Source organism: Lactuca virosa, chromosome 8 (genome assembly GCF_052849685.1).
Source record: "Lactuca virosa cultivar CGN04683 chromosome 8, Lactuca_virosa_CGN04683_v6, whole genome shotgun sequence".
Lineage (NCBI taxonomy): Eukaryota > Viridiplantae > Streptophyta > Magnoliopsida > Asterales > Asteraceae > Lactuca > Lactuca virosa.
Window position 1 is genome coordinate 234,307,911 of NC_136433.1, and position 17,774 is coordinate 234,325,684.

At 31.0% G+C, this 17,774-nt stretch overlaps 2 protein-coding genes across 2 annotated transcripts; both read left to right on the plus strand.

Annotated features, from left to right (window-relative positions):
• The first annotated feature begins 7,893 nt into the window (after positions 1-7,893).
• On the plus strand, positions 7,894-8,639 carry LOC145133296 (putative germin-like protein 2-3). Its single transcript, XM_079068240.1, has 2 exons — positions 7,894-8,005; positions 8,104-8,639. The coding sequence occupies exons 1-2, from the start codon at positions 7,894-7,896 to the stop codon at positions 8,637-8,639; spliced, it is 648 nt and encodes a 215-aa protein (XP_078924366.1).
• A 7,893-nt stretch (positions 8,640-16,532) lies between these two features.
• LOC145133293 (putative germin-like protein 2-3) lies at positions 16,533-17,278 on the plus strand. Its single transcript, XM_079068236.1, has 2 exons — positions 16,533-16,644; positions 16,743-17,278. The coding sequence occupies exons 1-2, from the start codon at positions 16,533-16,535 to the stop codon at positions 17,276-17,278; spliced, it is 648 nt and encodes a 215-aa protein (XP_078924362.1).
• The last annotated feature ends 496 nt before the right edge of the window (positions 17,279-17,774 follow it).

A 17,774-nucleotide genomic window follows, 5' to 3' on the forward strand; every position in this document is an offset into this window, starting at 1 on the left:
GCTCTAACTTGATCTTCGAGCACGGTACTAGTTAAGGAGAATCAAGATCAAATTTGTTTGTTTTATTAGAATACTCGTTGATATTTCAGTTATTCTCTTTTTTGAAATTCATTATCTCGGTATTATTTTCTATTGTTGGCGTTCAAGCCTTATTAAAGGGTTGAGGGCTTTAGTGCTACGGATCTGCCAAAGTTCCCTATTAATATTATGCGTGCATGCATGTCGTTATGTGTTTCCTTTTCACGATTTTTTAATCACAATGAAAGCACAGTTAGTTAAACACATATAAAAGCACAAATCCATATTCAAGCTACTAGGAACATGTACGTACAATTTAATAACACATGCAATTACTCAAGAACAATCAAAGACCGCATGCATCTTCAATAAATAACAAGCCAAAATCAAGACTGAATGAAAGCACAAAAAATAAAGGAAAACCCAAAGGGTTTTATTATTGAATTTCAAGATATTTCTAAAGGCTTGCAAATGGACATATGTAGCGTGGAACGGCCAGATTTGCAAAATTGAAATTAACAATAAATTTTGAAATCGAACATCTAAATTAATAAGGAAAATTTTAAAATTCAAGAAATGACATATTCTACCATTAAAACAGAATCGTAGAAATCTTAGAATTGGATCGAAATTGAGGGGAAATCTTGATTCGGAGGCCTATAGGATCGACCATAGGGGAAGTGGACTTGTCAGGAGCTTAAGCCCATCAAGAGCTTTCCGATGATGTATCGCGGGCCTCCAAAATTTATTACGGATCAATAGTTGCGTCGGTCCTTTTTTTGCTCCGTTTGTAGTTCTCTCGCTTGTCGATAAATGCTTCTGCCAACTCATCTATACGTTCATTATCAAAGACTAACAAACCAAAACATTTAATAAATAACAAGTCAAGATCCAACAAACCAAAACATTGAATAAATAACACAATTAATTTATTCCTACGGATATGTCAAAGTTCCCTAGTTCGATATTATGATTGCATCGTTTTGATCTTATAATGAGAGTTAACCGCGTTTCATTGATGATGAAGACATACGTAGTCTAACCGGTTCATTGAAAATCATCTCAATGAGGGCTTTTGACACAAAAGTCATTATAAGTTATAAGAAAAGTATGGTTTTACCCTAAGTCCATTATTATGTTCATTAATGCGTGGACCTTACAAGTTTTTTTTATATTTTTTTTTTTACATGTGATAGCAGGTTTATACTGTACCATGAAATAAAATTCATAAGAAAACCCTTAATCTTATAGTTTTTTAACGTTGTTATCTTTACGATTTATTTTTTCATATTATACGTATTGATGTAGAAAAAAAACATATCTATACATGAAATATGTTTAAATAAAGATCGTATTTACGGTCTTTTTAAATCCTAAATTTGCATATACGAGTTTTTTTTTTTTTTGATACTTTTTTCCTATTAATATGATTTAACTGGTAAAACGTTTTTAGAAGTAAAATACATATTTAGAGTATAAATATATTTTCTAAAAGTATACATATGTATTTTTTATATTTTTATATACTCCTATAAACATAGAAATATGTACCAAAGAACTTATACGTCAACGATATCAAGTGTTGTCTTTCTTTCTCGAGGTTGAAGGTTCAAATCACGTCAAAGATATATGTAGAATTAGGAGTAGTTTAGGAGTGTATTAGATTTGTTGTTCAAAAAAAACATTAAAATATGTATTTATACTTGTAAGTCTATACTTTTAAATAAATAAAATACATATTTATACTTCTAAACAATATATTTTTATGCATTTAAAGGTATAGTTCATATTAATAATTCTAGAAAATGCAAAAAAACGTATTTACACTTCTAAAATACATCTATATTTCTAAAACATATTTTTATATTTTAAACTGTATAAATAGGAAAAAGAGTATTGTATCTAAAGAACTAGCATTTAAAAAGAAAGTAAATACAATTTTTATATTAATATTTTTTTATGTATAAACACATTTTTTTTGTATGAATACGTATAATATGAAAAAAACATATTGAGGTGAATATGTAAAATATATTATAAATTTAAGGATTTTCTTGCGAATTGTATATCATTGTAACTTGAAAACCTACTATCATAGATAAAAAAACAAAAATAGAAAAGAAAAACCTTGTAAATTTCAGGAATTAATGAACATAAAAATAAACTTAAATTGAAATCTTACTTTTTTTCACAGACTTAAAGCTTTTATGTCAAAACCATCTCATTTATTCTAAAGATTCTTTTTAGTGTAACACTTATTTTAACACCAAGAAGAAATGTTATTGAAAGGAAGCTAGCAGGAAAATTACAAATGTCAAGACATTATCATTACGATTAGACCTGGCAATGGAGCGGGTTTTGACCCTGATCCGCTCCAAACCCGTGCAAAATTAATGGGTTTGGATCATATTTTATGATTCCTTTACTCGTTAACGACCCATACACGTTAACCCTTTTATTAAAAGGGTCGGGTATGGATCACTATCGATCCGATCCGTTTATGACCTGCCCCATCTAAAAATTTCAAATATAAATTAATTAATTATAATAAATAATACATTTATCAATCTTCACATATAGAAGTCAAGGAGTTAGACTGTTAGACGTTCTACTTCAACTTCTCAGTTCAGTTCCTAATCCAAATTGCCGATTGCAGTCGACTCCCAATATAATCGACTCTATAATCTTTTGAAATCGACTATGAAATCGATATTCCACAATCAAGACTCAAGAGCAAGAAGAAAAAGGGTTTCAATCAAGATTCAAGAAGAAGAAAAGGCTGCAATCGAGTGATCGACATTCCACAATCATAATACATTGGAAAAGTTATTTATATAACTATAATTGATGTTTGTTTTGGAGTGAAAATTTTTTGGTTTTAGTGATCATGTTATATGTGTTTTAATGAATAATTATAGCCTAAACTTAATATTGTAAATGGGTCGGGTAAAAGGGTTGAAATCCGTTGATCCGGTGGAAACGGGTATGAGTTTAATCATTCAAAACCCTGCGGGTTACGGGTCGGGTTTGGATCAAGGCCGATCCGCTCCAAACCCTCTCCATTGCCAGGCCTAATTACAACGACTCAATCAACATAAATTGACACATTTTCTATCTCTAATATTTATGCAATTGAAAGTCAAGGCTTGATGATCGCTAGCTAGCTCTTTGTTGTTTTTATTTTATTTTTATTTTTCAAAATATTTTATATACTCATTTATTAAAAGGGATAAAAACTAAAGACAAAAAATTAAGGTGTTACAACATTCATGTCAATGTGACGTTGAGATTAAAATTAAGTCACATTGTCCTGTCTCACCACACCTAGTGAGGTAATACACATGTGGATTTTTTTTTTTCTCTTAGCATCAAATACAACATGCCTTGCATGTTATGTACTATACCGAATATCTAGCATGCCTAGGGAATAACTAATTAGATATCAATAGAATCATAGTGCATGTCTATGAGTTTACCATGAGAAATATTCCTAGTATTTTAGGAAGAATTGAAGATATATTCTTAGTTTACAAATATATACATGGATTCTGATATAGTATAAATAGTTACATTGTTTCTTGCCCGAGAGGTAACTCGAATAAAATAAAGTTGGTTATTACCCTTATTGTTATAAACTAGGCGTGAATGATATGGATATCGAAAAACTATGTTGTTTTCAATAGAGTTGTTCACTACTTGGATAAAACCGAATTGTCCAATTTGACAATTTGGATTAGACTATTTGGTTCGTATATTCGGATCTTTGGATTGGTTTTCAACAAAACCGAATTATTATTTTAGATTCCGGATTGGTTTTGGTTTATAAAATAAGAACTGAATAGTCCAAAAAAACCGAATAAACATTTATTGTTTATTTATTTATAATATGTATCTATAGTTATTTATTAATTTTGTAATTTATTTTTTCAAATATGTTCAAAACGTTTCACCCAATAAAAAAAACATTAATATGCATTTTCTCTCAAAATTTTTCTATCTATAAAATATTTAACTATAATATGTTTTCTTAGTAGTTGTTTATAAAATTCAAATCACAACTAAATAATTTATTTTCGCTTCTTGTGTAATGTTGAGTAATATTATAATTATATGTCGTTTTAAAATGCTTCGGTTTTTTAAAACCGAATTATAAAACCGATCGAACTAAATTGTAATTGGATCGGATCAGATCGAATTTTAATTTAGTTTTGACTATTTGGATCAATTTTTTGAAAACCGAAATCAATTTGGATTCACTTGATTGGATCGGATCAAACCGATTCATCCAAATGAACACCCCTAGTTTTTAATGCCAAAATCATGGCATGCAATATAGCATATGACATGCAAAATTGATTGCTATTTTGGTGATTAAGACTAATTTTTCACTATTTATGGGGAAGTGTTTGATATAACCATACTTTTCTTGGTAACCAGTTTTGCCTAAACCAACTGAATTGGGTGTTTTATCGGAGGAAATGTTCAATAGAAGAAACAAACAAGCGATTAGGAAGATGGAAAATATACAAATGTTCAAAAAAATACATGTCAAAAACAATTATAAATTTTTTAAAAGAAACTATCTATGACAAAAAGAAGCTCCAAATAAGTTAGACATCATTGCAGCTAAAAAAAAGAAGTCACCGGAATTAACATCAAACTTCAGAAACACCAACAAAAAATATCAGTCAACTTCATGCAACAGAGGATGTAAAAACCATACCCAAAAATGTTTTATTAAAATATCAGCAGAAAAATGTGATCAACACCAGGGTTATTGGATGCAACACTTTTACTAGTTTACCCCATGTGTTAACGATTATTAAAAATGAGTCTATATAATCAATAGTTTTAGATTACTTATTTGTTGTGGAGCGAATAGACAGATAAAAACAATATATTGCTCCAGATCACTCATGTTGTCACACCCCCAAACCTGGATGGCGGAAACGTTTGGGGATGGATGACTTCATGAACAGTATCACAACATAGTGTACAATAGTGATCAAAGCAAACACAACCATCATAAATACAATTGAGAATGTTACATTGTTTCCAAGTATTGTATGTTTCAAACCAATTACATTATGATGACAAAAATGAATAGCATGACGCTGTAACGTCCATCCTCAAAATCCTTGTGGTTACATGTTTAACGGTTTCCTGAAAATACAAGTAGTTTTGAAAAGTGTCAACAATTAAGTTGGTGAGTTCATAAGAGTTTTGTATGGATAAAAACCTGAAATTCTTTCCTTGTAAAATGATAGTATTTGTTCCCAGAAAATCCAATATTTTCTTAAAATGAGTTGTGGTCTTAAAAACCCTAAGACCAAAAATGCATAAGTATTTCTATACTTAAAATAGTATTAAGTAGTTTTATTCTTATATAAAACCATTTGAACGCATGCTACCCCGTAAACTGAATGTATTGTTGATTTCCCATATGAGTTATTACAACCATGCTAAATCCAAAGCTGGCCTACTGCGACGTTCTTCATGCGTCGGAATGTTAGACATTTGTCACCCCAGACTTGTCGGTCTAGTTGTAGCTAGCAGCTTAGGTGCGGGGTTGTCAGTCTCATATAGATCTATACACCAGTGTCACACACTACAAGAAAAATGACTTACAATCATACCAAAAAAGTGTGACCATATGCGTAAAGTGACATTTTATTTTTTCACTAAAAGTGTGACAGAAGGTGACGCCATCGTATGGGTCTTATAGTCACTTTAAAATGTAGTGTCTGTATGATATGAAAAAATGTGACCGTATTATAAAAGTGTGGCTAATGGGTAGGGAATTTTGTTGCTAAAATCAATCATTTTATCCAATATTGTGACGTTAAACCGTCAGTGGACACATTTATTTAGTAATTGTAGTGACTGTATATCACCAACTTGCGACATGTATGTTGTTTTAGTGTGGTGTTTTACTAATATATTGTCACACAGTTTAAAGTTTATTAAGACTATTGAGTATCTTTTGTAAACATGTAATTATATTGAACATCACAATGTTCGCTAAATGGTCACATGTAATTAATTTCATAAGTGGCGATTTACTAATAATTAGCCACAAAAATAATCTTTTATTGTGACTATTGCCTATCGTATAGAAACAATAGATAAACATGACTATTTTATTCCATATTGGCACATTATATGTATATTAACATGTCGTTTGGTTTATATTCTGACACACAAATATTATCTAAACGTGACGATATATGAATTATTAGTCACAGAGTATTGAATTTAGTTAAATGTAATTTATTTGACACATTATTTTTTTCGATGTTGTTATTGGTTAAGTTATCGTCACAAAAACTTGAGAAAAACATGATCTTAAAACACATGTAGACACATATTTAGTTTAGATCATGGTTATTGTTAACCGTTTAGCCACATGTCAAAATTAATGTAAAGTGACTATTGTATAATTTTAGAGACATTGAAAAACTTAAAAACATGGCCACATTTATATTATAAACACAAGAAAAATTTGAAGTGTGATTATGGTTTAACATTCGGTGACATTAATTCAATTTTTTATTGTTACTTTTGCTATATTTCATACACATCAAAACAATATAAATGAAAGTAACCAGAAATCAACAATATGAAACAATAAAAAGAAATCAATATTATTAATAATTGAAATACAAATTCATACATAAGATCCCTAATTAAATAGCAAAAAGAACTTGTACTTATAACAAGTTTAAAAATATGGTAAAGAAAACAAAAAAACCATAAGTCAGAAGTATTTAACTTTCTACATCTAATAACCATTTATCCTTTTGAAAAATTTCCTTAATGCAAATTGTGATAGAAAATATCAAATGAGAACACTCCTTTTCGTAGATACTCATAATCTGCATCTCTTAATTCTAGGGCTTCATATATGCTAATATGCCTGTGAATAGAAAATGGAAATAAACCATTTATAAGTCGAATCATACATGATCATATAAAAAGAATCTATAAAGAAGCATGTTATTGTATCAATTATTTATTAGTATAGTACATGCGTAACATATACTATTAAGAAACTAACAGAAACCACACTATAATACATGTTGAAGCAACGGTATGTCTGTACCTCTGGCCAAAGTTCCATTAGAGGGTGTAGTATGAACATGAAATTTGGAAATATTAAATATTAATATACATTTCCAATTGGTTTGGTTTAACAACACCAACATCAACATCAATATATCATCCAACCTATCAATCTACTACTGGATTTTTAAAGAGATCATATGAAGTATATACCCCATATATAGAGTAGACAAGCAGATATGAGTAGACAAGCGATGAAATTTTAATGATAATTTGGTCAAGTGGAGTCATGTTCCATTTATTTAAAATAATTAGCTTATAATCCATCTATTTAGAACAAATGAATCATTTTCCAGCTTCTTGCTGGCTGTTTTGTTTTGTATGATTCTTCCTTTGCCGTTAAAAAAAATATAGGCTTGTAGGTGCTTACATTAGATTAATACATCAACGAAACCATGTTATAAGATTTTCCGGTTATAGTTGATAGTCTAATGTTCGTTAGGCATGAGTCCATGCATCACACGAGGACTTCAGACATAGATTCTTAGTCATAACAGTCCAACGAAGCAACGGCTAACAATCAATTAAGGTGCATTAAGAATTTCGCATTTTCATTGACCAAATCCACACGGCCACAAGTTCTTTGTTATAATCGTACACAAGGCAATATTACTAAGCAATATAATATCAAACTTGTTGGTGGTGCACGGCTAATCTGTTCCCAGTGTTATACTATAAAAGCATTCAAGACCAAACCCATTTATCAATCCATTCCATTTTCTGATCAGCGTCCATCGCAAACAATCTAAAGAAATGGCCTCTCATCTTCTTTTCCTTGGGCTTATCATGATATTTTGTTCTATTGCCCTTGCATCCGACAGTAGCCCTCTTCAAGATTTTTGTGTTGCCGACTCAAATGGCCCAGGTAAGTAATATTGCAATGCGTTTGAATTTGAAGCATTACGTACCCAAGCTTGCAAACAGTTTCAACTTACAATTTATTATTTAATTACATTTTAACAGTGCAAGTGAACGGTTTGGCTTGCAAAGATCCAAAGCTTGTCCAGGCGACTGATTTCTTCTTCAGTGGACTAAACTTGATTGGAAACACCTCGAATGCAGTGGGATCACGTGTGACTCCAGTGACTGTTGCACAATTACCAGGTCTCAACACTCTTGGTATCTCAATGGCTCGTGTAGACTATGCTCTTTGGGGCATTAATCCTCCTCACACGCATCCTCGTGCCACCGAAATTTTCACAGTCCTTGAAGGCACCATCCAAGTCGGGTTCATCACATCCAACCCTGAAAACCGTTTAATCAGTAAAGTACTTCAAACGGGTGATGTTTTTGTTTTCCCAGAAGGTCTTGTTCACTTTCAGAGGAATGTTGGAAATTGCAATGCTGTTGCCATTGTTGGACTAAGCAGCCAAAACCCAGGTGTTATTACAGTTGCAAATACTATCTTTGGAGCAAAACCTGATATCCCTGATGATCTGTTGGCAAAGGCTTTTCAGGTGGAGGTGAAAGTTGTGGATCAAATTCAGTCGAAATTCTAGGCTCTAACTTGATCTTCGAGCACGGTACTAGTTAAGGAGAATCAAGATCAAATTTGTTTGTTTTATTAGAATACTCGTTGATATTTCAGTTATTCTCTTTTTTGAAATTCATTATCTCGGTATTATTTTCTATTGTTGGCGTTCAAGCCTTATTAAAGGGTTGAGGGCTTTAGTGCTACGGATCTGCCAAAGTTCCCTATTAATATTATGCGTGCATGCATGTCGTTATGTGTTTCCTTTTCACGATTTTTTAATCACAATGAAAGCACAGTTAGTTAAACACATATAAAAGCACAAATCCATATTCAAGCTACTAGGAACATGTACGTACAATTTAATAACACATGCAATTACTCAAGAACAATCAAAGACCGCATGCATCTTCAATAAATAACAAGCCAAAATCAAGACTGAATGAAAGCACAAAAAATAAAGGAAAACCCAAAGGGTTTTATTATTGAATTTCAAGATATTTCTAAAGGCTTGCAAATGGACATATGTAGCGTGGAACGGCCAGATTTGCAAAATTGAAATTAACAATAAATTTTGAAATCGAACATCTAAATTAATAAGGAAAATTTTAAAATTCAAGAAATGACATATTCTACCATTAAAACAGAATCGTAGAAATCTTAGAATTGGATCGAAATTGAGGGGAAATCTTGATTCGGAGGCCTATAGGATCGACCATAGGGGAAGTGGACTTGTCAGGAGCTTAAGCCCATCAAGAGCTTTCCGATGATGTATCGCGGGCCTCCAAAATTTATTACGGATCAATAGTTGCGTCGGTCCTTTTTTTGCTCCGTTTGTAGTTCTCTCGCTTGTCGATAAATGCTTCTGCCAACTCATCTATACGTTCATTATCAAAGACTAACAAACCAAAACATTTAATAAATAACAAGTCAAGATCCAACAAACCAAAACATTGAATAAATAACACAATTAATTTATTCCTACGGATATGTCAAAGTTCCCTAGTTCGATATTATGATTGCATCGTTTTGATCTTATAATGAGAGTTAACCGCGTTTCATTGATGATGAAGACATACGTAGTCTAACCGGTTCATTGAAAATCATCTCAATGAGGGCTTTTGACACAAAAGTCATTATAAGTTATAAGAAAAGTATGGTTTTACCCTAAGTCCATTATTATGTTCATTAATGCGTGGACCTTACAAGTTTTTTTTATATTTTTTTTTTTACATGTGATAGCAGGTTTATACTGTACCATGAAATAAAATTCATAAGAAAACCCTTAATCTTATAGTTTTTTAACGTTGTTATCTTTACGATTTATTTTTTCATATTATACGTATTGATGTAGAAAAAAAACATATCTATACATGAAATATGTTTAAATAAAGATCGTATTTACGGTCTTTTTAAATCCTAAATTTGCATATACGAGTTTTTTTTTTTTTTGATACTTTTTTCCTATTAATATGATTTAACTGGTAAAACGTTTTTAGAAGTAAAATACATATTTAGAGTATAAATATATTTTCTAAAAGTATACATATGTATTTTTTATATTTTTATATACTCCTATAAACATAGAAATATGTACCAAAGAACTTATACGTCAACGATATCAAGTGTTGTCTTTCTTTCTCGAGGTTGAAGGTTCAAATCACGTCAAAGATATATGTAGAATTAGGAGTAGTTTAGGAGTGTATTAGATTTGTTGTTCAAAAAAAACATTAAAATATGTATTTATACTTGTAAGTCTATACTTTTAAATAAATAAAATACATATTTATACTTCTAAACAATATATTTTTATGCATTTAAAGGTATAGTTCATATTAATAATTCTAGAAAATGCAAAAAAACGTATTTACACTTCTAAAATACATCTATATTTCTAAAACATATTTTTATATTTTAAACTGTATAAATAGGAAAAAGAGTATTGTATCTAAAGAACTAGCATTTAAAAAGAAAGTAAATACAATTTTTATATTAATATTTTTTTATGTATAAACACATTTTTTTTGTATGAATACGTATAATATGAAAAAAACATATTGAGGTGAATATGTAAAATATATTATAAATTTAAGGATTTTCTTGCGAATTGTATATCATTGTAACTTGAAAACCTACTATCATAGATAAAAAAACAAAAATAGAAAAGAAAAACCTTGTAAATTTCAGGAATTAATGAACATAAAAATAAACTTAAATTGAAATCTTACTTTTTTTCACAGACTTAAAGCTTTTATGTCAAAACCATCTCATTTATTCTAAAGATTCTTTTTAGTGTAACACTTATTTTAACACCAAGAAGAAATGTTATTGAAAGGAAGCTAGCAGGAAAATTACAAATGTCAAGACATTATCATTACGATTAGACCTGGCAATGGAGCGGGTTTTGACCCTGATCCGCTCCAAACCCGTGCAAAATTAATGGGTTTGGATCATATTTTATGATTCCTTTACTCGTTAACGACCCATACACGTTAACCCTTTTATTAAAAGGGTCGGGTATGGATCACTATCGATCCGATCCGTTTATGACCTGCCCCATCTAAAAATTTCAAATATAAATTAATTAATTATAATAAATAATACATTTATCAATCTTCACATATAGAAGTCAAGGAGTTAGACTGTTAGACGTTCTACTTCAACTTCTCAGTTCAGTTCCTAATCCAAATTGCCGATTGCAGTCGACTCCCAATATAATCGACTCTATAATCTTTTGAAATCGACTATGAAATCGATATTCCACAATCAAGACTCAAGAGCAAGAAGAAAAAGGGTTTCAATCAAGATTCAAGAAGAAGAAAAGGCTGCAATCGAGTGATCGACATTCCACAATCATAATACATTGGAAAAGTTATTTATATAACTATAATTGATGTTTGTTTTGGAGTGAAAATTTTTTGGTTTTAGTGATCATGTTATATGTGTTTTAATGAATAATTATAGCCTAAACTTAATATTGTAAATGGGTCGGGTAAAAGGGTTGAAATCCGTTGATCCGGTGGAAACGGGTATGAGTTTAATCATTCAAAACCCTGCGGGTTACGGGTCGGGTTTGGATCAAGGCCGATCCGCTCCAAACCCTCTCCATTGCCAGGCCTAATTACAACGACTCAATCAACATAAATTGACACATTTTCTATCTCTAATATTTATGCAATTGAAAGTCAAGGCTTGATGATCGCTAGCTAGCTCTTTGTTGTTTTTATTTTATTTTTATTTTTCAAAATATTTTATATACTCATTTATTAAAAGGGATAAAAACTAAAGACAAAAAATTAAGGTGTTACAACATTCATGTCAATGTGACGTTGAGATTAAAATTAAGTCACATTGTCCTGTCTCACCACACCTAGTGAGGTAATACACATGTGGATTTTTTTTTTTCTCTTAGCATCAAATACAACATGCCTTGCATGTTATGTACTATACCGAATATCTAGCATGCCTAGGGAATAACTAATTAGATATCAATAGAATCATAGTGCATGTCTATGAGTTTACCATGAGAAATATTCCTAGTATTTTAGGAAGAATTGAAGATATATTCTTAGTTTACAAATATATACATGGATTCTGATATAGTATAAATAGTTACATTGTTTCTTGCCCGAGAGGTAACTCGAATAAAATAAAGTTGGTTATTACCCTTATTGTTATAAACTAGGCGTGAATGATATGGATATCGAAAAACTATGTTGTTTTCAATAGAGTTGTTCACTACTTGGATAAAACCGAATTGTCCAATTTGACAATTTGGATTAGACTATTTGGTTCGTATATTCGGATCTTTGGATTGGTTTTCAACAAAACCGAATTATTATTTTAGATTCCGGATTGGTTTTGGTTTATAAAATAAGAACTGAATAGTCCAAAAAAACCGAATAAACATTTATTGTTTATTTATTTATAATATGTATCTATAGTTATTTATTAATTTTGTAATTTATTTTTTCAAATATGTTCAAAACGTTTCACCCAATAAAAAAAACATTAATATGCATTTTCTCTCAAAATTTTTCTATCTATAAAATATTTAACTATAATATGTTTTCTTAGTAGTTGTTTATAAAATTCAAATCACAACTAAATAATTTATTTTCGCTTCTTGTGTAATGTTGAGTAATATTATAATTATATGTCGTTTTAAAATGCTTCGGTTTTTTAAAACCGAATTATAAAACCGATCGAACTAAATTGTAATTGGATCGGATCAGATCGAATTTTAATTTAGTTTTGACTATTTGGATCAATTTTTTGAAAACCGAAATCAATTTGGATTCACTTGATTGGATCGGATCAAACCGATTCATCCAAATGAACACCCCTAGTTTTTAATGCCAAAATCATGGCATGCAATATAGCATATGACATGCAAAATTGATTGCTATTTTGGTGATTAAGACTAATTTTTCACTATTTATGGGGAAGTGTTTGATATAACCATACTTTTCTTGGTAACCAGTTTTGCCTAAACCAACTGAATTGGGTGTTTTATCGGAGGAAATGTTCAATAGAAGAAACAAACAAGCGATTAGGAAGATGGAAAATATACAAATGTTCAAAAAAATACATGTCAAAAACAATTATAAATTTTTTAAAAGAAACTATCTATGACAAAAAGAAGCTCCAAATAAGTTAGACATCATTGCAGCTAAAAAAAAGAAGTCACCGGAATTAACATCAAACTTCAGAAACACCAACAAAAAATATCAGTCAACTTCATGCAACAGAGGATGTAAAAACCATACCCAAAAATGTTTTATTAAAATATCAGCAGAAAAATGTGATCAACACCAGGGTTATTGGATGCAACACTTTTACTAGTTTACCCCATGTGTTAACGATTATTAAAAATGAGTCTATATAATCAATAGTTTTAGATTACTTATTTGTTGTGGAGCGAATAGACAGATAAAAACAATATATTGCTCCAGATCACTCATGTTGTCACACCCCCAAACCTGGATGGCGGAAACGTTTGGGGATGGATGACTTCATGAACAGTATCACAACATAGTGTACAATAGTGATCAAAGCAAACACAACCATCATAAATACAATTGAGAATGTTACATTGTTTCCAAGTATTGTATGTTTCAAACCAATTACATTATGATGACAAAAATGAATAGCATGACGCTGTAACGTCCATCCTCAAAATCCTTGTGGTTACATGTTTAACGGTTTCCTGAAAATACAAGTAGTTTTGAAAAGTGTCAACAATTAAGTTGGTGAGTTCATAAGAGTTTTGTATGGATAAAAACCTGAAATTCTTTCCTTGTAAAATGATAGTATTTGTTCCCAGAAAATCCAATATTTTCTTAAAATGAGTTGTGGTCTTAAAAACCCTAAGACCAAAAATGCATAAGTATTTCTATACTTAAAATAGTATTAAGTAGTTTTATTCTTATATAAAACCATTTGAACGCATGCTACCCCGTAAACTGAATGTATTGTTGATTTCCCATATGAGTTATTACAACCATGCTAAATCCAAAGCTGGCCTACTGCGACGTTCTTCATGCGTCGGAATGTTAGACATTTGTCACCCCAGACTTGTCGGTCTAGTTGTAGCTAGCAGCTTAGGTGCGGGGTTGTCAGTCTCATATAGATCTATACACCAGTGTCACACACTACAAGAAAAATGACTTACAATCATACCAAAAAAGTGTGACCATATGCGTAAAGTGACATTTTATTTTTTCACTAAAAGTGTGACAGAAGGTGACGCCATCGTATGGGTCTTATAGTCACTTTAAAATGTAGTGTCTGTATGATATGAAAAAATGTGACCGTATTATAAAAGTGTGGCTAATGGGTAGGGAATTTTGTTGCTAAAATCAATCATTTTATCCAATATTGTGACGTTAAACCGTCAGTGGACACATTTATTTAGTAATTGTAGTGACTGTATATCACCAACTTGCGACATGTATGTTGTTTTAGTGTGGTGTTTTACTAATATATTGTCACACAGTTTAAAGTTTATTAAGACTATTGAGTATCTTTTGTAAACATGTAATTATATTGAACATCACAATGTTCGCTAAATGGTCACATGTAATTAATTTCATAAGTGGCGATTTACTAATAATTAGCCACAAAAATAATCTTTTATTGTGACTATTGCCTATCGTATAGAAACAATAGATAAACATGACTATTTTATTCCATATTGGCACATTATATGTATATTAACATGTCGTTTGGTTTATATTCTGACACACAAATATTATCTAAACGTGACGATATATGAATTATTAGTCACAGAGTATTGAATTTAGTTAAATGTAATTTATTTGACACATTATTTTTTTCGATGTTGTTATTGGTTAAGTTATCGTCACAAAAACTTGAGAAAAACATGATCTTAAAACACATGTAGACACATATTTAGTTTAGATCATGGTTATTGTTAACCGTTTAGCCACATGTCAAAATTAATGTAAAGTGACTATTGTATAATTTTAGAGACATTGAAAAACTTAAAAACATGGCCACATTTATATTATAAACACAAGAAAAATTTGAAGTGTGATTATGGTTTAACATTCGGTGACATTAATTCAATTTTTTATTGTTACTTTTGCTATATTTCATACACATCAAAACAATATAAATGAAAGTAACCAGAAATCAACAATATGAAACAATAAAAAGAAATCAATATTATTAATAATTGAAATACAAATTCATACATAAGATCCCTAATTAAATAGCAAAAAGAACTTGTACTTATAACAAGTTTAAAAATATGGTAAAGAAAACAAAAAAACCATAAGTCAGAAGTATTTAACTTTCTACATCTAATAACCATTTATCCTTTTGAAAAATTTCCTTAATGCAAATTGTGATAGAAAATATCAAATGAGAACACTCCTTTTCGTAGATACTCATAATCTGCATCTCTTAATTCTAGGGCTTCATATATGCTAATATGCCTGTGAATAGAAAATGGAAATAAACCATTTATAAGTCGAATCATACATGATCATATAAAAAGAATCTATAAAGAAGCATGTTATTGTATCAATTATTTATTAGTATAGTACATGCGTAACATATACTATTAAGAAACTAACAGAAACCACACTATAATACATGTTGAAGCAACGGTATGTCTGTACCTCTGGCCAAAGTTCCATTAGAGGGTGTAGTATGAACATGAAATTTGGAAATATTAAATATTAATATACATTTCCAATTGGTTTGGTTTAACAACACCAACATCAACATCAATATATCATCCAACCTATCAATCTACTACTGGATTTTTAAAGAGATCATATGAAGTATATACCCCATATATAGAGTAGACAAGCAGATATGAGTAGACAAGCGATGAAATTTTAATGATAATTTGGTCAAGTGGAGTCATGTTCCATTTATTTAAAATAATTAGCTTATAATCCATCTATTTAGAACAAATGAATCATTTTCCAGCTTCTTGCTGGCTGTTTTGTTTTGTATGATTCTTCCTTTGCCGTTAAAAAAAATATAGGCTTGTAGGTGCTTACATTAGATTAATACATCAACGAAACCATGTTATAAGATTTTCCGGTTATAGTTGATAGTCTAATGTTCGTTAGGCATGAGTCCATGCATCACACGAGGACTTCAGACATAGATTCTTAGTCATAACAGTCCAACGAAGCAACGGCTAACAATCAATTAAGGTGCATTAAGAATTTCGCATTTTCATTGACCAAATCCACACGGCCACAAGTTCTTTGTTATAATCGTACACAAGGCAATATTACTAAGCAATATAATATCAAACTTGTTGGTGGTGCACGGCTAATCTGTTCCCAGTGTTATACTATAAAAGCATTCAAGACCAAACCCATTTATCAATCCATTCCATTTTCTGATCAGCGTCCATCGCAAACAATCTAAAGAAATGGCCTCTCATCTTCTTTTCCTTGGGCTTATCATGATATTTTGTTCTATTGCCCTTGCATCCGACAGTAGCCCTCTTCAAGATTTTTGTGTTGCCGACTCAAATGGCCCAGGTAAGTAATATTGCAATGCGTTTGAATTTGAAGCATTACGTACCCAAGCTTGCAAACAGTTTCAACTTACAATTTATTATTTAATTACATTTTAACAGTGCAAGTGAACGGTTTGGCTTGCAAAGATCCAAAGCTTGTCCAGGCGACTGATTTCTTCTTCAGTGGACTAAACTTGATTGGAAACACCTCGAATGCAGTGGGATCACGTGTGACTCCAGTGACTGTTGCACAATTACCAGGTCTCAACACTCTTGGTATCTCAATGGCTCGTGTAGACTATGCTCTTTGGGGCATTAATCCTCCTCACACGCATCCTCGTGCCACCGAAATTTTCACAGTCCTTGAAGGCACCATCCAAGTCGGGTTCATCACATCCAACCCTGAAAACCGTTTAATCAGTAAAGTACTTCAAACGGGTGATGTTTTTGTTTTCCCAGAAGGTCTTGTTCACTTTCAGAGGAATGTTGGAAATTGCAATGCTGTTGCCATTGTTGGACTAAGCAGCCAAAACCCAGGTGTTATTACAGTTGCAAATACTATCTTTGGAGCAAAACCTGATATCCCTGATGATCTGTTGGCAAAGGCTTTTCAGGTGGAGGTGAAAGTTGTGGATCAAATTCAGTCGAAATTCTAGGCTCTAACTTGATCTTCGAGCACGGTACTAGTTAAGGAGAATCAAGATCAAATTTGTTTGTTTTATTAGAATACTCGTTGATATTTCAGTTATTCTCTTTTTTGAAATTCATTATCTCGGTATTATTTTCTATTGTTGGCGTTCAAGCCTTATTAAAGGGTTGAGGGCTTTAGTGCTACGGATCTGCCAAAGTTCCCTATTAATATTATGCGTGCATGCATGTCGTTATGTGTTTCCTTTTCACGATTTTTTAATCACAATGAAAGCACAGTTAGTTAAACACATATAAAAGCACAAATCCATATTCAAGCTACTAGGAACATGTACGTACAATTTAATAACACATGCAATTACTCAAGAACAATCAAAGACCGCATGCATCTTCAATAAATAACAAGCCAAAATCAAGACTGAATGAAAGCACAAAAAATAAAGGAAAACCCAAAGGGTTTTATTATTGAATTTCAAGATATTTCTAAAGGCTTGCAAATGGACA